General features: G+C 49.5%; 1 protein-coding gene across 2 annotated transcripts in view; it reads left to right on the top strand.

Annotated features, from left to right (window-relative positions):
* The window catches only part of dcdc2b (doublecortin domain containing 2B), a 139,931-nt gene that overhangs the window by 113,795 nt on the left and 2,364 nt on the right, over nucleotides 1-23,772 (top strand). For both annotated transcript variants that reach the window (XM_038794814.1, XM_038794823.1), the window contains exon 10: nucleotides 269-331. In XM_038794814.1, coding sequence (XP_038650742.1) covers nucleotides 269-331 — 63 coding nt within the window. The remainder of the gene's footprint in view (nucleotides 1-268; nucleotides 332-23,772) is intronic.

A 23,772-nucleotide genomic window follows, 5' to 3' on the forward strand; every position in this document is an offset into this window, starting at 1 on the left:
CAATTTACTGCCAAAGTATTATCAAAACAAAGCACCTGCAATTTCTACTTACCTGTCACTTTGTCTGCAGGCAGAGTGTATTAGGTGTGTTTAGTAATTCATGTTTATAACATCGGTAATTGAAGAAAATTATGTTTGACTTTAGGTTATTCCTGAATTTGAGATTTGATTTAATTGCGCGAAGAGTTGAATGCTGTGAATGTGAAGGTTAACGGAATAAAACCAGCAGCCAGGCTTGTGTTTAGACAATCACTTTGATGTTTTGCAGAGAGTGGCTGAAATTGTTGAAGATGAAGTCATTCCTGAAGAGGAGGCATTTCGTGTTGAAGAGGTAAAAGAAGCACTAACATCTTTCAGTGATTTATACATTATTTTTATCATTTCATCCTGTGATGACCCTTCACCTACTACAAGACCCGCCAACAATAGCCCTCAGTCACACTCCTGCTATATCACATTCATTTTCACATTATATATATAAATAAATGGATTTCTTGAAACCAGCTGAACAACACAGGAAATTTTCTGATTTAATCTTTGGAAATTCTGCCAAGTTAACTCAACTCAACTGGGTCCAGAATATGTGCGCTGCAATTAGTTTCAATGCCTGTGACACAGAATCCATAGAATCCCTGCAGTGCAGAAGGGGGCCATGCGGCCCAGGGAATCTGCACCAACCCTACGAAAGAGCACCCAAACTCGGCTCACTCCACTGCCCTATCCCTGTCATCTAATGCATTGATCATGGCCAATCCACCTAAACTGTACATCTTTGAACTGTGGGAGGAAACTGGAGAACCTGGAGGAAATTCCAGGTGTATGCACAGGGAGAAAGTGCAAACTCCACATAGACTGTGACCCAAAGCTAGGATTGCACCCAGGTCCCTAGTGCTGTGAGGCAGCAGTGCTCAAAAATGTGCCACTGTGAGGTAGGAGAAAGTTCAGAGAAGCCCCTGTTCCTAAATGCTATTCAACAGTCCATGCTGAGAAAGCTAGGTGTTGACTGAATACAGGATCTGCATCTAGCCTCCCCACTGTAGGTGAGACCACAAGTTTACCCGGGGGGTGGTGGATGAGGATTGTTCAGGTCTCCATTCAAGGAAGAAACGGAGAGCCCTCAGGCCATCCTGGTGGAGGTGAAGGTATAGAAGGATTGGACGGCCATAATGAAGAGAAGATGGTTAGGACCAGGAAATTGAAATTGTAAAATGAAGTAGAGAATCAAGCAAATCAGAAATGTAGATGGGACGAGACTGGTGAAGGGGAGAAAAAATAGAGTTAAGATAGGAAGAAATGTGTTCAGTGAGGCAGAAACAAGCTGAAGCACTGGGTATACCAGAACAGTCCTATTTATGAATTTTTGGAAGGAAAAGTGGAAATTTGTTTGGGTCTGCATTTGAGAATCAGAATAAACACTTTGCAGATGGCATTTCTCTGACTGTGTGGATGGATCTAAAAAGTAAATTGATCAGGAATCCTCAATATCGTGAAATAGCAGCTGTGCCAGTGCTAGCTGTATTGCAGATTGTGTTACAGTCCTCGTGGAGACAGATAACATTTAAAAAGACATATTAATTTCCCAATGTCCTATGCAAAGAATCATACAATACAATTTCATGTTTTAAGCGTTTTATTGCAACAAACAAACTAAAAATCAACGTTGCCTAAACGCTACATAGTCGTCAGCTAATACAATAAACAACAGAAAAGGATTTCCTATTAACTTCTTAACACAAAAAACCTACACCACGTATATACATCACACCACATTCTTTGTAGAAATGTGATCTACTTTAAAAATCACAAGTTCCTCCTGGCTTTAAGAGGGCTCTTCTCCCTACCCCACAAGGATGAATCTTCTAGTGTCGTTTTAAACAAAGCCTGGATCATTCAACCTTCTGAGTATCATGGAATGTGCTTTCAACAAAAATGTACTCTTGGGTGAAACCTTGGCTTTTAGCTCTCCACAATGCTTGTTTCGTCTAACAGGAGTTCGATTTTCATCAGTTGATGGTCCTTTTCTTCTGCCTGGCATAGCAGCACCTGCTTTTGGTTTTCTCTCCCAAATCCCTCGATCTGAGAGTCTGGGCAGCAACATGACATCTTCCTCCCTCTTTATGTCAAGGTGCTAAAATTTGTATTTGACTTTGAATAAGTTTCAATTTGAGTTTCTGACTCCATAATAGACAGGTCATATGTTTTTCCCTGGGCAGATCCTATATGATGTTCCACCTCCTCTCCCAGTTGCTGCATTTGCCTTGAATTAAAGGAGGCAGTTTAAAGCATAACCATCTTATAACATTCAGCAGTCATAATAATTGTCAAATTGTCAAATACCAGCAATCCCGAAAGGCAGCCTGCACATTTTAAGGGGACAACACTCTCAAAGGTCCTCCTGTTTTTTGGATGCAGTATTGGAGGTATTATTGAAGGAGGTTAGCAGGAGCTTGGCATCAAGCACCAGAAAGATTGAGCTGGATTCTCTGTTTCAGGGACTATGTCCCCATGCCGTATGAAAACTGTGGGCCGGGATTCTCCCTCAATCGGCGGGGCGGGCCGTAGCGGCGCCAAAGAGTGGCGTGAACCACTCCAGCATCGGGCCGCCCGGAAGGTGCGGAATTCTCTGCACTTCCAGGGGCTAGGCCGGCGCTGGAGTGGTTGATGCCGTGCCAATGGGCGCCAAAGGGCCTCCGCCGGCCGACACGAGTTTGCACATGCGCAGGAGCGCCATTTCCTGTGTTTCCTGCGCATGTGCAGAGGGTTTCTTCTCTGCGCCGGCTATCGCAGAGCCTTACAGTGGCCGGCGCGGAGGGAAAGAGTGCCCCCACGGCACAGGCCCGATCGCAGATCGGTGGACCCCGATCATGGGCCAGGCCACCGTGTGGGTCCCCCCCCCCCCCCCGGGGCCGGATCCCCCGATGCACCCACGAGGACTCCACAAACCGTCCTCCAAGCCAGGTCCCACCGGTATGGACCTTGTCTAATACACGCCGGTGAGACTGGCTGAAAACAGGCGGCCGCTCGGCCCATCGGGGTCTGGAGAATTGCCGGGAGTGGCCGCTGCTAACGGCCCCCGACCGGCGCGATCCCCGCCCCCGCCCAAAAACTGGCGGCGGAGAATTCAGCAGCTGGCGTCGATGCGGCGGGGCGGGTTTCACGCCGCCCCCGGTGATTCTCCGACCCGGCGGGGGGGGTCGGAGAATCCCACCCGTGGTCTTTTACGGCAGGAAAACTGCCATCAAAAGGCTACAGATTCACAGCCTTGCAGTGGGATAGCAGGCAGCTGTCATGGAACTCACAGCTCCAGCTGCCAATATGGGCCCCTGCACATCCGGGTCAGAGGCTGCACATGCGCACCACGGCAGCCTCCAGCAGCAGCGCCGTGCTCTATGGCGGACTCAGCCCACGGACGGGGACTGCCGAAATAGTTCCCTGTAATCGGCCGCTCGCTCGCTCCGGACCGGCTGCACAAAAAAAACCCCGAGCCGAATTAGGGCCCCCCCTCTGCCCTCCGATCGGCCCTACCCCAACTGTGACGGCCCCGGACCGAGTCCGCAGCCGCCATGCGGGTATCACGGACGGTAGGACCATGAGTGGTTCATGCCATCGGGAATTTGGCCGGTCGGGGCGGGACGGGCCTCAGGCAATGGCCTGAGGCGGAGGATAATCGGTGCACGCTTTTCAGGGGATGGAGAACCGTGGAACCGGAGCCTGTCCCAATTTCGTGTGGGGAAACTGGATTCTTCGCCCCTTCGCTGAAAGCGATTTCGGAGTCGGGGTATGGAAAATCCAGCCCAAAATCTCACCAACCTGCTCAGTAAGTCAGCACCAAGTGCCTTTACCAGCACATGGCTGCAATGTGGGATAAAGTTCAATAATTTGACCAGGGTTGCTTAGGAAAAACTCTAAACTAGAATTTCACAAAACTCTCTGCATAACTAGTCATTACTCGAGGCCCCAACAAATATAACACTCCTTCACCCGATTACAATCACTACAGTGCAGAAGGAGGCCATTCGATTTATCGAGCCTGGACCAACCCGCAATCCAATGACCCCACCTAACTTTTTCAATACTAAGGGGTAATTCATCATGGCCAATCCACCTAACTTGCACATCTTTGGACTGTGGGAGGAATTGTGGGAGGAGTACCCGGAGGAAAGCTGACATGCAGAGAGCGTACAAACTCCACATAGACAGTGACCCATGACGAGAATTGAATCTGGGTCCCTGGCGCTGTGAGGCAGCAGTGCTAACCACTGTGTCACTGTGCCGCTCCCTCCTCTGTTCATTGCCTTACACCATTCCACTTTCTTCTGCTCTTAATGTCACACTCTGTACTCTCTACTCTCTTCACTATTGCCGCTTTATGTCCTTACCTCTATCATCCTACACACAAGCACCACTATTCCATCATGATATACAAATCCTCAAAGTATCTCATTAATCTATCATTAGTAGTCTGCCTTCTTGAAATCAGGACCTTATCACACAAACAGCTGCATGCCTGGGAGAGTTTGATTTGGCAATTCCTCAGGAATGAAGCTTAGGCATCTGAAATTCCATTTGCCAGTTTGTAAATATCTCATGTGTGCCCACGTTTCCTGTCTGCACAACTGAATGTTCTATTGTCACATTTGTCACACTTTGTGCCTCCATTTGTTTATCATTACAAATTCTTATGTCCACGTTTATTGTTGGTTTTTGTCTGCTTGAACTTGTAACACAATGGCTATCCATGTAGTTACCAGGATCCAAATAAAACTCAAAATGCTTTAAATAGGATTACAAATAGCCATTTGGCAGTACAGAGCATGAATATTGTTGCTAAAAGAAATGTTGTCGAAGCTTTCTGTCTTGCTCGCATCAGCACAATTGAAATTTAAAGGGAACAACAATTTAAACCTCATGCGAAGAGAGTGTTAATTGGTTGTCAAATGCCTCTGATTGGTAGAGGTGTTGCCATGGAGAATTCTTATAAAAAATTTTACTTGAAGGCCTCAGCCACTCTGAAAAGACTAACCTGGGCTTGATAGTTTTGTCCGGAGCTCAGTTTGGATTGCGCAATCTGAGCACATGTGTTGGTACCGACACTCCAGGATGCATATATGTCATTCAGTTATCTGTACTGATGGAATATTTTTCTTCAGTTTCTACCAGTTCCCCTGCAAAAAGTTTTGAGAATTATTTGAAAACAATCTAGAAGACAAATTTTGAAATCGTTATTCAAACATTTACAGAGTGTTTTAAACAGGCTATGCGGGGGAAAAAGCAACACACTTGCATTTCTATAAAATGTGAGGAATTTAGAGAGCGTATTAAGCTCAGTGAGATGCTGAATCAATTTTGATCGTTGATGCACATTGAGGAGGCATGCAGCAGTGCAATTATACGTGTGGATAGCTGCGGAAGCTTTGACCCACTTTCATGGTTAGGCCATAATTTAAATTGATCAGCATATAACCAGCGCTGGCAAACTATTTGTCCAGTGAGAAGTCTTACAACACCAGGTTAAAGTCCAACAGGTTTGTTTCAAATCACTAGCTTTCGGAGCACTGCTCCTTCCTCAGGTGAATGAAGTCGTATGTTCCAGAAACATATATATAGACAAAGTCAAAGATGCAAGACAATACTTTGAATGCGTTCATTTGCAGGTAATTAAGTCTTTATAGATCCAGAGAGAGGGGTAATACCAGGTTAAAGAAGTGTGAATTGTCTCAAGCCCCTCTCTCTGGATCTGTACAGACTTAATTACCTGCAAATGCACACATTCAAAGTATTGTCTTGCATCTTTGACTTTGTCTATAGATATGTTTCTGGAACGTTCCTCTTCATTCACCTGAGGAAGGAGCAGTGCTCAAAGCTAGTGATTTGAAACAAACCTGTTGGACTTTAACCTGGTGTTGTAAGACTTCTTACTGTGCTCACCCCAGTCCAACGCCGGCATCTCCACATCAAACTATTTGTCAGCACCCATTCAATTTGGTTTATGGGAAATCCAGCCACTTCTTTCCAGGAGCCCTGAAGAAGGGTCACACAGACTTGAAACATTGGGAGGAACCTTACCAAATTTGACAAAGTGCCAGGCTCTCATAGAAAACTCTTATTCTACAAACCAGTTGTCTCATTGAACCTTGAGCCTCTTTGCCAAAAAGAAGTGAGTGGTATATTATTCTCCAAGTCTGAATAAAGATTGTAGACTTCCAGTTAACACAAACACTTTATTCAGTGGGTTTGTTCTGTTTCCAGAGCTTAACTAGATATAATACAGTCAAGGGTATGACCAGTGAAGCTAAGGTAAGCTGCCTATGCTGAGCTGTCTCTGTCTGCTGCTGCTCACTAGCCCTGTGCTTCTGAAAGAGGCAGATCCTCCCTTGGGCTGGACCCTTTATACCCGTCTCTGATGCTACCCTCTAGAGATGCTGTGGCTGTTACATCTGTGCTGTGTTACCTGGTGTATATGCAGATGTATGTACAGATGTACAGATCACTACATCACCCCCCCGCCTTTTTATTTGACATGTTTTCTAGACTGGCCTCAAGAAAACTGTACATAACAAGTGGTGAGAATATGCAAATCTGCACACTGTGAAAATGATAAAAGTAATACAGAAACAATTAACTGTGTTATGAGTCCATCGTGAGAAATGTCCATATTCGTCTTGTGCGTGTGTTGAAGTGTCGTTACAAATCTAGCCGGTCGGGTGCCTTACGGCTTCTGCTGGAGCGTCTTAACGGTGGTAGTAGGGATGATGGTTTGATGTCATCAAGAGTACTGTCTGGCGTTGTGTGGCGTGGAACGTCCTGTGGACAAATGAACTCGGTCAAGTCCAGTGTGGGAAATACTGGCGTTGTAGCTCGAATCTCTAATAGATCCCGGCGGTTACGGAGAAAAAGTACTCCCGCAGACGATTTGACAATGTAGGACCGTGGTGCCTCCTGCCTGATTACCGTGGCTGACTCAGACCATCCGCCTTCTGGGTCCCTGATTCTGATGGTGTCACCTATTGTCAGTGGCTTGAGTGGGATCGCATGTTGATCGTAGTATCGTTTTTGTCTGGAGCGTAGTGCCCGCATTTTGTCGAGAACCAGTGCGTTGCCGGGGTCTCGAAATTGCATTGCCGGTAGGGTTGTCCGGATGTCTCTGCCGAAGATCATTTGCACTGGCGACAGTCCTGAGCTCAATGGGGTTGCTCGGTACGATAACAGAGCTAGGTTGATGTTGGAACGTGACTCGGTTGCCTTGCTGATGAGTCGTTTAATGACGTGGGCACCTTTTTCCCCTGTTTCATTTAATTGTAGGTAGTGATTCTGTGTTGCACTGTTGTCTGACCCCGACTTTTTCCTGTGTTTGTGGTATTGATTCTGTATGTCACCGTTCGTGAAAGCTGTTTTGCTTGTTTGTTCAGGAGCATATGTGAATTTGTGAGATTCTTTATCATGCCATGGCATGTTTGTAGTCTTGTCATTGTTTCGCAGTGTGCTATGGCATTGTCCTTCACGTGCAGAGTTGTACCATGTTGTACAGGTCGTTGTTTCATTGTTGTTGTTTCTGTCGTTTCTGTCTTTGTTGTTTTCATTGTTGTTCTTGGTGTCGTTTTTGTCGTTTCTGTCTTGGTTGTTTTCGTTGGCGTTCTTGCTGTTGTCGTTCTTGTTGTTCTTGTTTTCGCGCTTGTTGATTCTGTTTTCGTTGTTTTCGCTTTTATTCTTGTTCTTTTTCTTGTCATGCTTGTTTCTGGGATGCTTCTTGTTGCTTTTGTCGTTCTTGTTGCGCTGCATGTTGTTTTTGTTGTTGCTGTTGTTGTTCTTGTTTCTGCTGTGCTTCTTGCGGTTTTTGTTGTTCTTGTTGCGCTCAATGAGTGTGCCATATGGATGATTTGAATTATTGTCACAGTTATTGGTGTCAGTGTCCTTTGTGGTATCTGTTACATTAGCGTTTCTTCTTGAGAATTGTGAGAATGATCTGATGTTGCATTGATGTTGGTGACATCAGTCATGTGTGGTGGATTCGATTCCTCTTCTTTGCTTCCTTGGTGCTCCTCTTCTAGAGTCATTTCTGGTTCACTTGAATCATCATTGATCTCTTTGTGCTCCTTTTCTGGAATGAAAATCTTCACGATTTCATGTTGTTGCGGGTCGTGATGCTCCTTTTCTGGAGTCAAAATCTTCAGGATTTCTATTGAAGTGGTCTCTCTGGACTCAGGAGTAGTCGGCCTCTGATTATTGAGTGCTTCTGTGCAGACGAGCTGAGATCTGTCAGTCTCGCTGTGATCCTGCACATCCTGTATGGAAATTTTGATTTCTTTGTCACTTGTCTCACATACAGTGCGTAGACATTCAGTGTCTTCTTGTTGGTTAAATGAGCTGAGTAGACTTTCATAGTCTTCTTCTGGTGGCTCAAATAAGCTTGACAGATCTTCATGGTCTTGTTCATGCATGGCGTTCGCTATTGAGCGTTTGCTTGCTTCCATTTTTGAGTCTGTCACCAAGCTGTCTGTGGAAGCTTGCGTCACTCTCTTTGTGGGGACTTGCGTCGCTCTCTTTGTGGAGGCTTGTGTCGCTCTCTTTGTGAAGTTTTTCATCGCTCGCTCTGTGGAGTCCTTCATCGCTCTCTCTGTGGAGTCTCTCATCGCTCTCTGTGGAGTCTGCCATTGCTCTCTCTGTGGAGTCTGTCATTGCTCTCTCTGTGGAGTCTGTCATCGCTCTCTTTGTGGAGTCGTGCAGTGTTCTCGCTGTAGAGTCGATCTGTGCTCTCTCAACAGAGTCATTCTGTGCTCTCTGTGTGGCGTCATCTTCGTCTTGAGTATTGCTGTCATCCAATGTATCGACGATCTGCCATGGCACCATGGTATTGGATTCCTCTACCATGAGAAGAGTCGTGTTGAGCTTTTCAACCGTGTTGCTGATTCTGTGATCAGGATCTCTGAATAACTCAGTCATGTCTGAGCAGTATTATGTGTATTGTTTGATTGACAAATCATTGCGTTTTGTTTCGGAGTTGTGATCGTTCTCTTCATGTTCAATGAAGAAATCATCTTCTTGTGTGGAGGCTGGAACCCTTCGTGGTGCGTGGCCCACTCTCTGTTTCTTGGCATCAGGCTGCAGCATAATCCTGCACTCACGTGTTGGGATTTCATATATGCTGCGCTGAACATTCCCCAATCTGAAGAACTCATCGTTGGGATCTTCACGGTACAACACCTCTAGTTGCGGTTCGGATTTGGTACTGGGGTAGCCATCTCCCAAGAGGAAAGCTTTGTCTGAGTCGTAGTCTACAAGGACCATATTATCTTCTAGGGCAGTGCTAGCTGCTTGTTCCAGGATGTTGTGAAAGTTATTTTCAACTGCTGGTGTAAGTTCGGGCATTGTCCTGTCTTTTGAGGTAAGAAAATTGGGTTTTGCAGCTTTAAATTTCTTTTTGTTAATTTTAGTGCATTTCCCTTTTAAGTGGGCATGGTCCTGGCCTCTGACGTCATGACGTTTGTTATGTCATGCGTAGGACTCGATTGCCCATGCGCACTCCGAGTTTCCCCTACTGTGCGCTCTTTTCGCAACTGAGCATGTGCGGCTCCTTTCTCAAGGTGGCTGCCGCTCAGAACCTCCGTCTTCCTCCGATTCAACCTTGCCTCTGCCTTGTGGTGAGTTATCGCGCCAATTTTTGCCAATTTTGTTTTCTAAATGATGATTCTGTGTTTGTAGAGACTCAAAGTATTGATTTTGTTTTTGTTCATAAGCAAGGCATTTTTGTGAAGCGATTTCTAGAGTTAGATACTTATTTTGTGAAAGTTCTTTCCTCAAAATGTTATCAGATAGTCCAGAAATTAATTGATCCTTTAACATAGTGTCTCTGAAATCAGCATAATCACAGCCTTGTGGTATCAATTTGAGATTTGTAATAAAATCAGAGATGGGCCCTCCGTTTCTCTGACAAGAGTTAAATCTTTCCAGCATCTCACCAGATTGACTGTTACAGCATTCATCAAATTTGTTGAGTATTACTTCTACTTTGGTGTTGTCCTCACCTTCTAAGCAATTAAAGCAATTATAGATTTCTCTAGCTTCATGCCCTCCTGTTGAGAGTAGTAGGGCTATTTTCATTGCGTCAGAGGCAGCTGTGATAAATATTTGGAACAGGTGTTCAAACATTTTCCAGTTATAACTTAAATTACCGGTTGTTTCCAGCTGCCATGGAGTTCCAACAAGTTGCACCGAATCAATTAGTCGTCAAGGATCCATTTGCTGCAAAGTCTTCCACAGTCGAATATCCGGTTTAAGTTTTTCTTCTCTTGCTGGTATCTAGCTAGCTTTCTGAAATGTCTCCTGGTATCATGTTATTCTCTAAATCTGAATAAAGATTGTAGACTTCCAGTTAACACAAACACTTTGTTCAGTGGGTTTGTTCTGTTTCCAGAGCTCAGCTACATATAATACAGTCAAGAGGTATGACCAGTGAAGCTAAGGTAAGCTGCCTATGCTGAGCTGTCTCTGTGTGCTGCTGCTCACTAGCCCTGTGCTTCTGAAAGAGGCGGATCCTCCCTTGGGCTGGACCCTTTATACCCATCTCTGATGCTGCCCTCTAGTGATGCTGTGGCTGTTACATCTGTGCTGTAGTCCCTGGTGTCTGTGCAGATGTATGTACAGATGTACAGATCACTACAAGTGGGTGTGATTAATGCCCTCACTCTTGTGGGGTGCTGACTCTTAGAGCCAGGAGCCGGCTCTACACAGATTGGGGTGCCATCTTTAAAGGGCGCCCCAAACAGTGCTGCAATGCAATGGCCCCCAGCACCACATAACAGGTCTTGGGGGCTGTACCCCCACTCGCGGCATTCATTCCCGGCAACAGCATCCTCCCCCTCGACTCCACCTGACATTCATCACCAGCATGCCCCCCCCCCCCCCCCCCCCTCAATCTCTACTTTCTCCCAACCAACTACACATCAAAGCACCACCCCATGGGTCTCCCACTAGGGTCCACCCCTGGCACTGCCAGGCATGTCCCCCTACCACCCCGGGGGGATCACTTCGACTGCCTCACGCCTGGCCCAACCTGTTGTAAACCATAGGCGCGATTCTCCCAAAGGGAGACAATGTGCCGACGCCGGAGTGAAAACCGGAGAGTTTCACTCCGGCGTCGGAGGCCGCTCTTCGCCCCCTATTCTCCCATCCCCAGGGGGCTAGGAGCGGCGCCGCATCCATTACGCCCGCGTCAAAGCGGCGCCGCCTGAATGATGCAGCCGGCAGCGCCTAAATGACGTCACCCACGCATGCGCAGGTTGGCCGGCGCCAACCCACGCATGCGCAGTTGCCGTCCTCCCCTCTGCCGCCCCGCAAGACATGGAGGAGTGATCTTGCGGGGCAGCGGAGGGAAAAGAGTGCGTCTTTCAGAGACTCCGGCCCAACGATTGGTGGGCAACGATCGCGGGCCAGACCCCTCCTGAGCACCCCCCTGGTGCTCGATCCTCCCTCCCCCCTCCACAGGCCCCACACGCAGCGGTCGCGCACTGTTCATGCCGGTAGCGACCAGGTGTGGTTGGCACCGGCATGAATCGGTCGGATTAGGCAGGCCGCTCTGCCCATCTGGGCCGGAGAATCGCCGCTCGACCGGAGCGGCGATTCTCCGAGCGGCCTGTCGCAAAATGAGACACGTCATTTTGGGGGGGATGGGAGAATCGTGTGCGGGTGCCAGGGCGGCTGGCGTGAATCGCCCGGCACTCCCGCGATTCTCCCACCCGGCGTGCGGGTCGGACAATCGCGCCCCATATTTAACATTCCCTGAGCGGGTTCATTTGATAGTCTGGGACCAAAGAACAAAGAAAAGTACAGCAGAGGAACAGGCCCTTCGCCCCCCCCAAGCCTGCGCCGACCATGCTGCTCGTTTAAACTAAAATCTTCGACACCAATGAATTCAAATTGAATCTCGCAATGTCACCAGAGAGAGACATGAAAAATTGAGAAACGTGGGGCTGGATTCTCCATTTGGGAGACAAAGTCCCCACACCGGCGTGAAAACGGTGGTGTTTTATGCCAGGAAAACTGGTGCAAAACGGCCACCCATTCCCTTCTCCAGGGTGGGGGGCTAGCAGCCAGGCAGCGTAGAGCTCCCAGCTCGAGCTACCGATACGGCCGGGGCATTGCCGGGTCCATGGCCGCGCATGTGAACGGTGGCGGCCTGCAGTGGCCACGCTGTGCTTCATGGCGGAAGCAGCCCGCGGACCTCGAATGCAAAAATAGCCCTCCCTTCGGCTGGTCGAGCGCCCCAGGCTGCCCCACCCCCACTGTGCCCGGAGCCCCGAATATACACCACCCCCCACCACCGGATCGGCCCTCCCCCAATTGTGGCAGCGGTGACTGAGTCCACAGCCGACAGGCTGAGATCCCGACGGGTGAGACCGTGAGAGTTCCAATCCGTCAAGAACTCGCTCGGTCGGGGACGGAGCATCGCGGGGCTGGCCTCAGGCAATGGCCTCAGGCCGTAAATACGGCATGCGCAGTACTCCGAGAGTATGCTGCTTTTCAGGGGGCGGATCATCGCGAAAGCGGCACCGCCCTCGATTGTGTCGTCATCAGGGATTCTCCGCACCGTCGCCGAACGCGATTTCGTCATCGGGGTTTGGAGAATCCAGCCCGTGATTTCCATGGTAAGAATTGCTTTTCCCAATTATCATCAGGTTTTCTGACCTCGCCGCCAATCGTGCGGGCAGCCATGGCAACCTCAACATTCTGCCCATTAACTGTTTCTCCCTCCACAGTTGCTGCCAAACCTGCTGAGTTTTTCCAGAATTTTCTGTTTTTATTTCACTTCTTTCCTGAGCCAGACTGGAATGAGGGACAGGATCTCTAAAAATGGAGCTATGTCCACACAATGGCGGAAAAACCAGCGCCAATGACTCCGGCATCAACGGCCACCAAAAGTGAGGAATTCTCACCTCCCTAGGGGGCTAGGTTGCCGCTGGAGTCGTCCCCACTGCTCCAGCCAGCGGGGAACAGCCCGTGCGAGTCCGCGCATGCGCTGAACAGCCGGCGTGATCGCACGCATGCGCAGAACAGCCGGCATTGATCTCGCACATGCGCAGAATGGCCGGCGTATTTCTGCACGTGTTCAGGGCTTTCCTTCTCCGCGCCGGCCCCCGGGCAATATGGCGGAGCCCTACTGGGGCCTCGTGCAGATTAAAGTAGGCCCCCATGGAACCAGCCCCCCCCCCCCCCGCCGATCGATAGGCCCCGATTGTGGGCCAGGCCACCGTGCCACCCCCCCGGGTCAGATCGCTCCCCAGGACGGCCCCCACAACTTACCTTCCAGGTCTCGCCATGTGTGAGGTGAGTAATTCACGCCAGGGGGACTTGGCCAAACTCATCGGCCACTCGGCCCATCGGGGCTCTGAGAATCGCCAGGGGGGCCACTGTCAACGGCCTCCAACCAGCGTGGCGGCGATCCCGCCGGCGCCCGAGAAACGCCACCGGAGAATAGGGAGGCCGACATCGGGGCAACGGGGGGCGCGATTCTCGGACCCGGCGCCCGGACAGAAAATCCTGGCCAAGGTGTTTTAACGAGGCTCAAGGAGGGATTGGCAATCAGCCAGGATATTTTATGGTGACAGGAAAAAAGACTTCAGTTTTTGCCCTCTTTTAGAATTTTCTGTCGTAATTGCTACCAAGATCATCGGTTAATTTGTTCACCACCTGATTCCATTGGGTGTCTGTAGTGTCCTTCCTCACTATATTTTTAATTTTTTAACAAAACCGGTGCATTTAAAAATCAATGGCCTCTGATAATCACATCAGATTTTGTTCTGATCTTGCAAACTGTCCAATTGTCGCCCGTGTTCGGTTTGCCGAGATGATTTAAAAATGGAAACATGCTCATTGCTGATAAGTATAGAGAATGAGGAACAAAGTTACACATTGGATGTTCCTTCATTACCTGTATTTCTAAAAAAAGACAAATGAGCTGAATTTTGAAATTAATTATTTTCTTATTAACAATTATATTTACTTACTGCTGCGCGTGAGAAAGGAAGATAGGGTGCACGGGATGTCTCAAAGTACATTTGCCTCTGTCAGCAAAGCCCTCAACACCATCTTCACTCTGTTTGGCTTCCCCGCCTACATCCACAGCGACAGGGATCCTCATTCATGAGCGATGAGCTGCGTCAGTTCCTGCTCAGCAGGGGTATCGCCTCCAGCAGGACAACCAGCAATAACCCCCAGGGAAACGGGCAGGTGGAGAGGGATAACGGGGCGGCCTGGAGGGCTGTCCAGCTGGCCCTAAGGTCCAGAAATCTCCCGGCCACCCGCTGGCAGGAGGTCCTACCGATGCACTGCACTCCATTCTGTCGCTCCTATGCACTGCGACTAACGACGCACCCCATGAACGTCTCTTTGCCTTCCCCAGGAAGTCTACATCCGGGGTGTCGCTCCCGACTTGGCTTGCAGCTCCAGGACCCATACTCCTCCATAAGCATGTACGACTCCACAAGGCGGACCCGTTGGTTGAAAGGGTGCAGTTACTCCACGCTAACCCCCAGTATGCCTACATAGTGTACCCCGACGGCCGCCAGGATACTGTCTCTCTCAGGAACCTGGCACCAGCAGGTTCTCCACACACACACCCCTCCGGCCCGGCGCCACCCTCCCCTCCCCCCGCGCCCCCCCCCGCCACCCCCCCCCCCCCCCCCCCCCCCCCCCCCCGGGACCATCAGGCCTCCCCATGCCCACACCCGAGGATGAGGAGGATTTCGGCACGCTCCTGGAGTCACCGAGGACCAGACCGACACCGGAATCGCCGCCGCCACTGCGTCGCTCCCAACGTCAGATCAAGGCCCCGGACCGGCTAAACCTGTAATTGGTTCGGGACTGTTAAAGCACCTTGTACTGGACTCCAACATTTTCTTTGCCTCTGTATATTAAAACTTGTTCTGTATATAGTTCGCCGCCACCCCCGCCGGACTCAATTTTAACGGTGGGTGAATGTGGTAATCACCACGGTTGTATATATTAGGAGAGGTGTGGTAAAGCCCTGTACTACAGGTATGTTGGTAGTCCCTGCCTGCTGGTTCCGCTCAGTAGGCGGAGTATAAATATGTGTGCTCCCCGTACAGCAGCCATTTTGCCAGCTGCTGTAGGAGGCCACACACTCTCGTCTTTGTGCAATTGATCGTGCATCAGTGAGTGACTTTGAGGGTGCAGCTGCTGGTGTTCCCAGGTATCTGCTGCTCTTGCCCATCTAGTTGGGAGTGGTAGTGGGTTTGGGAGGTCCTGACAACAGTGCAGCAGTCTTTTAGACCTTCACTGTGATGCCAGTCTAGATTATGGCCTAAAAACTGGATTGTACTGTGCCCATTTTGCAGGTGCAAAAATGATTCCAATCTGAGAGGTGCTGCCCCCATTTCCCACAGTTGATAGTTGTGCTGTCAGCTGTCTGGGCCCGAAGTTTCCTGAACCTTTCAGCTTTTCCATCTCTCACTCCTCTTTTAAGAGTCTCCTTGAAAGCTACCTTCTTGAAAAAGCTTTGACCAACCTTCCTGAATTAATCTTCTTTCACTATGTGCCTATTTTATGTGAGAAAAACTGCTAAGAATCCTGGGAATTTGACCACTTTTAAGGCTCTGAATAAATGCAGAATGTTGTTGGCGCAGAGGCTCTGGGTTAGAGATGACCAGTAATTATCGGGTGTGTGCCTGACATTGCAGCCTTGAGTCTACTGCACATAGAATCAGGAGCCTAATGGCACTTTCAGCTTCCTATGTCAGATTGACCTATGACTGATGACAGCATGCACAGTGCAAGCTGCTGTTTGTTTTATCCAGGTGCTCAGCAACCCAGCCAGTTTCGCTGAAAGGAACCATGGGTAGCTGCCAACCAAAGAGCCAAATTAAACTCACTTCATTGTTGAGTTTCCTGAGCTCCACACTAAAACCGTGAGCTTCGGACGAAAGAGAGATTTGAGTGAGACAAATAATGAGAGTGAGAAACATGTTCAGATCAATCAGGAAATCCCCAAACTGATTTTTGCAAATGTTCCTTGGATCGTCACAAAATAATTATGATATTTGATTCACAAAGCAGCAGTACAAATTCCAAACTAACATCCAATGAAACCGGATTTTGATTTATTCAGCCATTGGCAGTCATTATATCTCCTCCTTTATAGAAACAGCTCTACTGTTATAAAATAGTGAATGTTCTGACACACCCTTGGCAGTGTTTCAGGAGGTCTGCTGGGATATTATTGAACACCTTGGGCAGAATTCTCTGCCTCATGAAGCGGCAAACGCGGACCATGATGGGGCGGAGAATCGGGACTCCGGCCAAAATTGAAGTCCGCGCCGTGCAGTTGTTCGGGCGACATGCTCCGGTCAATTGCTGGTGGCGATAATGAGGTTTGTGCCTCCTGTCAGCGGCAGTATGCAAAACCGACATTTTCAAATATTTAAATATGATTGGACATAGTATGCACCGCCCTTCCGTAATGCTCGACTCCTCTCAAGCGGCAGTCTCGCGGGTGTGAATTACAAACGGGGACCGGGCGCCAAGGCTGCGGAGGGGGGAACGAAAAGCTAAAAAACACTGAAAAACCATTGAAAACTGTAGGGCTTGCTGGGGGGTAGCTGCTCGGGCTAAGGGCAGTAGCTGGTAGGGACTTGGTGCCAGGTACATGGGATCGGGGTGGCCTGGCTCAGACTACCATTGCTGCAGGCTGTCTTTTAGACGCATCGCTTTGGTGCTACTTCCAGGCTCCTGGCTGCTCACACTGCTGAGTGCTGCCTGTGTCCTTTAAATACTCAGAAGGTGTCATCTGGGAGTCCACCCAGTCTGCCCCTCTGGATACCCTCAAACCCCAGCTGTGTCATCAAGGGGCTGGGCTTGGCCAAGCTCAATCAGGGGCCCACCATGTGTTGGCACTCCTCAGAAGCACTTACCCATTTGACAGGAAGCAGGTGATCAGCAGAGCTCATACCAACCAGAAGACACCTGCAACGCGGCCTTTGGAACCCTCTCTGGTTGTCTGCCCCTCTCAGGGCAGGGGCCTACCAGTGACACCCACCCCTCCGGATCTCCAGCCATCTCCTCCTGGTGAGACTGGCAATGCTTACTGCCTCTGTTACCACCTCCCAAGCAGTGTTCAGGATGGCAGATTGTGTCTGGGGCCCACCCTGGGGAAAAGGATGTCCCTCCGCTCTGGGGGGGCAGATCGTCTGTGAGCCACTGTGGTGGCTGCAGTGAGTGTGTGATAAGTGAAGAACTGTTATAATCCACACGAGACATATGGGGTTGGAGCAATCAGCTCCCTGTGAGTCTCGTCAAATACAACCTCCCCTGCTATAGGGATGGGGAGCCATAAATCATCCATAGTTAAGTTCTGTATAAAGTCGGCCAGGTATGGTTCCGACAATTCAGACTTGGTTGTGATCTGTTGTATATTGTAAATACTACTGTGTATGAATAACACACGAGCTGTCTTAAATCTACTCAGTCCGGGCTTGTTTGTGGTCTACAAAAAAAACTTAAAAGAGGTCCAGCTGTCATGCTCTTTGTCGCAAACTCTGACGCAGCGATTAGAATGCCCACTGGCTGGAAAATGCTCGGAATTCGCACCAGCAGAGTGCTGGCACACTTGCATGTCCTGAATTGCTCCACAAATAGCGCCCCCGATGGGAATGCGAACCACACACAATTCAGCCCCTGCGTCAACACTTCGGGCATGATTCTTGGGCCTCGTTGCGCTCTCGCTCGAGCGAAACGAGGCCGATGAATAGCGGGAGAGGCCAAAAATGAGAACCGCGCCAAACGTGAAATAGTTTCCAATGCAACTGGCCCGCTCCTGTAGGCGGAACCGGGATCTCACGGTAACGTGATGAGAAACCAATTATCACCACTTCAAGCCCTATTTCTAAACAATTAACGGGAGCCACCCACATCCATAGCCCTCCAGTGATTTATCGGTGCCCCCAGCAAGTGGTCATGCTGGCCCCGATGAGTACTCCTTTTAAAAAATTGGCAACCTGGCAGAAGGCCTTCTGTCAGGAGGTGAGTAGCCATCTTTGCTCACAGGGAAAGAGCCCGGGGGCGCTGGGCTTGATGCCCTGGTGCTCGGCGGGGGATGGGGGACTCTCGGCAGGTTGGTGGGGAGGGCATCCTCCACAAGTGAGGGTCACCATGGGAAGGGGGGGGGGGGGGAAACTACGTGTGACACCAGCATGCTAACCCCTGGAATGGGTGCACCCATTTCGGGGGCAACCCCAGCCCCTGTATGTCTGCCCCACCGACCACCCGTAACGCCCACCGATTGCCGAGGCCTTTCCCTAATAGAGAATTGGTGGTCGTGGTCAAGCGAGCACTTCACACAATCCAAGTGGATTCCTGTGCGTGGGCAGCCATGTAGCATGCGGGAGTCATTGCCAGGCATCCCAATCAAACCGCGATGCCTGGATACAGTGCTTGAACACTACGTTAGGCAACACCACACACGCAGCAGCCAACATCCAAACACTCAGGGGACACAGCTCCAGGGATATGTCCATGGCCGGAGGGTGGATGAGTGCTTTTGGGAGGGGAATGCCTGGAGAGATGGGCCAAGGGTTTGGAGCTCAGGCCACATTGCGAAAGAAAGTATCAGAGGCATCATACTGCTTGTGGTCAAGGGTTTTCAATGTGTCACAGGTGTCCAACAATGGCCCACTCTCCCGTTGATGCCGCCACACGTAGCCCATCAGCCTCTCACTCACCCCACCCCTGCCTATTGCCCCACCCTCTTCCCCGCTCCCCCAGTGCCCTCTGTGATCCTCAGCGTACTTCACCTTCCATCCTCTACCACTATGTCTAGGTGTGTCCCCAGGATACACATCTGACGTGGAGGCAGCCAGCTGCTAATACGTCCCCTGGTCTTCGAAGCCCCTGGCGGGTGTTCTCTGGGGCCGAGAGCCCTGGCGCACTTGTCGGCGGCACATGCACAATCATGTCGCCCTGGCTTGTGTGCTGGCTGCGAGATGCAGCCTCATCAGAGGGATGAAACATGGGGGAGCTGGTGGACACCATCCCCACTCCATGTGATGGGTTCGGTTGCCACCCAGCACCCCCACCTCCCGGTTTGTGCCCATAGGGCACTGGAGTTCACTTTGGAACAGGGGGACAGCTGGTTCGATCCCCGGTTGCCCCTGCATCATCTGGTTCTGCCATCCGTGGCACCACCCCAATGTCTGCATCAAAGTATCGATGCCCTCAGCAATGCTTCTCAGTGACTGGGTCATGCTATGCAGCACCTTGGCAATGCCTACCTGTGACTGCGACAAGCTCCACAGCGCCTTGGACATTTCCATCTGAGAGCAGAACATGTCCCGCAGAACCTCATCAAGGTCAGCCTGGTACTGGGTCTGCCGAGACACTCAGCCATGGCCGTCACTGACTGCCTTGGACACCTTCACTCATGGTGCCAACGTGTGCACCAGGCTCTCCACTGCGGTCGTCACCCGAGCAGTGTTGGCCACAGTGCCACGCATTGCCGGTGACTTCTCCTGTGCTTGTATCCTCTGGGACTCCCCCAATTGGCTATTGACCTTCTGCAGTGTCGCTGACATCTCTCTCTGAATGTCTCGGCTGCACCCTAACGTCTCCAAATAGATAAGTCCCCTGGGCCGGGTGGGATTTATCCTAGGATTCTCTGGGAGCTAGGGAGGAGATTGCTGAGCCTTTGGCTTTGATCTTTATGTCATCATTGTCTACAGGAATAGTGCCAGAAGACTGGAGGATAGCAAATGTTGTCCACTTGTTCAAGAAGGGGAGTAGAGACAACCCAGGTAACTATAGACCAGTGAGCCGTACTTCTGTTGTGGGCAAAGTCTTGGAAAGGTTTATAAGAGGTAGGATTTATAATCATCTAGAAAGGAATAATTTGATTAGGAATAGTCAACACGGTTTTGTGACCTTATTGAGTTCTTTAAGAAGGTGAGCAAACAGGTGGACGAGGGTAAAGCAGTTGATGTGGTGTATATGGATTTCAGTAAAGCATTTGGTAAGGTTCCCCACGGTAGGCTATTGCAGAAAATAGGGAGGCATGGGATTCAGGGTGATTTAGCAGTTTGGATCAGAAATTGGCTCGCTGTAAGAGCCATGAGGGTGGTGGTTAATGGGAAACGTTCAGCCTGGAGTTCAGTTGCTAGTGGGGTACCACAAAGATCTGTTTTGGGGTCACTGCTGTTTGTCATTTTTATAAATGACCTGGAGGAGAGTGTAGAAGGATGGGTGAGTAAATTTGCAGATGACACTAAAGTCGGTGGACTTGTGGACAGTGCGGAAGGATGTTGCAGGTTGCAGAGGGACATAGATAAGCTGCAGAGCTGGGCTGAGAGGTGGCAAATGGAGTGTAATGCAGAAAAGTATGAGGTGATTCATTTTGGAAGGAGTAACAGGAAGACAGAGTACTGGGCTAATGGTAATATTCTTGGTAGTGTGGATGAGCTGAGAGATCTCGGTGTCCATGCACATAGATCCCAGAAAGTTGCCACCCAGGTTGATAGGGTTGTTAAGAAGGCGTACGCTGTGTTAGCTTTTATTGGTAGAGGGATTGAGTTTCGGAGCCATGAGGTCATGTTGTAGCTGTACAAAACTCTGGTGCGGCTGCATTTGGAGTATTGCATGCAGTTCTGGTCGTTGCATTATAGGAAGGATGCTGAAGCATTGGAAAGGGTGCAGAGAAGATTTACCAGGATGTTGCCTGGTATGGACGGAAGATCTTATGAGGAAAGGCTGAGGGACTTAAGGCTGTTTTCGTTAATGAGAAGAAGGTTAAGAGGTGACTTAATTGAGGCATACAAGATGATCAGAGGGTTAGATAGGGTGGACAGTGGGAGCCTTTTTCCTCAGATGGTGATGGCTAGCACAAGGGGACATAGATTTAAATTGAGGGCAGATAGATATAGGACAGATGTCAGAGGTAGGTTCTTACTCAGAGAGTAGTAAGGGCGTGGAATGCCCCGCCTGCAACAGTAGTGGACTAGCCAACATTAAGGGCATTTAAATGGTCATTGGATAAACATATGGATGATAAGGGAATAGTTAGATGGGCTTTAGAGTGGTTTCACAGGTCGGCGCAACATCGTGGGCCAATGGGCCTGTACTGCGCTGTAATGTTCTATGTTCCATCAGCTCCGGGTGACCCTGTACCAGAGGCTCAGCATCAGGCTGATACCCAGCTGGGACCTGGGATCTAGCAGACCTCCGACTGCTGTCTTGCCTGGGCATACCTGCCTCCACCTGATGCGCATCAGCAACTGTGTGGTGCTCACCAAATGAGCCACTAACATTTCCCACCAAGGTGTGTGTCTCTGCGCTGGTGGAGGGCGGGGACGACAAGCTGTGATGTGTCGATTGTGGCATCCTCAGAGTTCTCCTCTGAGGTATTCTCCTGGGAGGCAGAGGAGCAGAGGGGGGGGGGGGGGACACCCAGGATGGGCTGGCACTGTTGTCTGGAGGACCTGCGGGAGAATAGACATGTGGTCAATGGGACGGTTGGCCAGTCATCCTGGCAATAACAACTCATATGCGACATGTCCGCATTGGTGACCTGTCTGTCCTTGGTCACCCCAGTCACCTCCAGGGCCCATTCCTAGAAGGTCATGAGGATTCATATATCCTGCACCCTTCCACCAGTTTGGGCCCTGTCTCAGCGACTGTGGGTGAGCTTCTCCTGTGGAGACACAGAGAGGACATTGTTAGCCATCTTGTGGTTCACAGTGGGGTGGGGTGTGAAGGAAGGGTGGGGGGGGGAGTTGAAGGGAGTGGGGAGGTGAAGGGAGGGTGGAGGCCACATGGAGGATGGGGGGGTGGATGTTTGCATGGGGGTGGAAAGAACTGGCGGGGAGGAGGTGCTGGGATGGGGGGAGTCCGGTTTTACGTTGGTGTCTGCTCACTGATGCTGCCCGTGCAGGTCATTGACATTCTTGCGGTACTGGAGGCCAGTCCTCCTGGTCACACTCCCCAAGCTCACGGCCTTCGCCACCTCAACCCAGGCGGCACTCGCTACCCTGTGGCTCACCCTCCGGGACCCTCTAGTGAAGAAGACATCCATCCTGGCTTCCACCGCATCTAATAATAACCTGTATTATTGTCATAAGTAGACTTACATTAACACTGCAATGAGGGTTCTGTGAAAACCCCCTAGTCGCCACACTCCGGCCCCTTTTCGGGTACACACAGGGAGAATTCAGAATGTCCAATTCACCTAACCTGCATGTTTTTGGACTGTGGGACGAAACCGGAGCACCTGGAGGAAACCCACGCAGACACGGGGACAATGTGCAGACTCTGTACAGACTGTGATCCAGCCAAGAATCGAATCCGGGACCCTGGCGCTCTGAAGCAACAGTGCTAACCACCGTGCTAAGAGCATCCCAGGTCTGCATCCCCGAATTGTGGGGCCGGTGTTCCTGGCACCATGGCTGCGAGCTGAGTGGGGCTGGCTGTGCAAGTACTGTTTTAGTGCTATTCAACCTTGTTAGCGGGGGGCTGGCGAGCACGGTCCCGAAGAATCGGCTGGTAGGCCTTCATTTGCGGCGAGAAGCCCGTGGGATCTTGTTAAGTGGACCAATTAACGTTGAATAGCGTTGGCGGCATCGCCGGGCCGAACACCAGGAAGCTCGCAGCAGTTCCTGCTCGCTACCTGTCATGTGAGAGTACCTTTCAGAAATGAGTGTTTAGAAATGGGTGTGTATATAACTATCTGAAGTGAGAGTACCTTTAAGAAATAGTTGTTTATTATTGCAGTGATGTCAGAGTGTGGGTGGAGATAGGCTGTCTGTCAGCTTTTTACTTGCGTTTTAGGCTGTTTGCTGCAGGGTGTGTTTTAGTTTCATTTTCAGAGCTGGATAGCTGCAGTCACAGCCTGAAGGTCTCTCTCTGTTATCTAAAGACTGTAAATCAATCCTGGTGATTTAAAACTAATAACAGTAGTGACTTTAACCTGATGTGCTTCTGGTAAAAGGTGTTTTAAATCTTATGGATGTTAAAAGGAAAGCTTAAAGGATTACTTAGTGTTGTATTCTTTGGGGGTTGTATTTGAATTAATGGTTGCTAAGATGTTCACTGTATGTTTTAAAAAGGTTAACTTGAGTTCATAGAATAAACATTGTTTTGCTTTAAAAAATACTTTCCCATTTCTGCTGTACCACACCTGTAGAGTGGGCTGCGTGCTCCCCATACCACAATCTATTAAAAGTTGTGGGTCAGGTGAACTCCATGATACACTTTGAGGTTCTCTAAACCCTGGCCCATAACACTACCACACTTAGAAATGTTTAATGCCCTTAGTCTCCCAAACGGAGAATTTTGTACCTTGTGTTTTGTTGTCCACAAACCTTAATTCTTGTCATTGCAACTTTTAGTCAAACTTTCTTGTCAACAATTATTGTAAATTGGTGTGTAACATTTCCCGTTTGCAATCAATTCCAATATAGTTGCAGCTTTTCATCATGAGGTAACTTTTGGAGTTTCTGAACTCTCTTTGCTATGTTGTATATTTGAAAATATTTATTTAACTAAGCATAACGCAACACTGTAGACAATTCACTAGTCCCATAAACGTATTTTTAAAAAGTCAATCATGGGTTCTCCGAAAATCCTAATCAGTAAAATCAGCAAGGTTTCATGTTCTTGCCTGGACCTGGAAAAAATTATCAATTTTGCTTCCAATTTCCACCGATCTATCACCTTCACATGGCCCATCTCCGACACTTCCCTTCCCTTCCTTGACATTTCTATTTCAATTTATGGGATAGT

Source organism: Scyliorhinus canicula, chromosome 1 (assembly GCF_902713615.1).
Source record: "Scyliorhinus canicula chromosome 1, sScyCan1.1, whole genome shotgun sequence".
Classification (NCBI taxonomy): domain Eukaryota; kingdom Metazoa; phylum Chordata; class Chondrichthyes; order Carcharhiniformes; family Scyliorhinidae; genus Scyliorhinus; species Scyliorhinus canicula.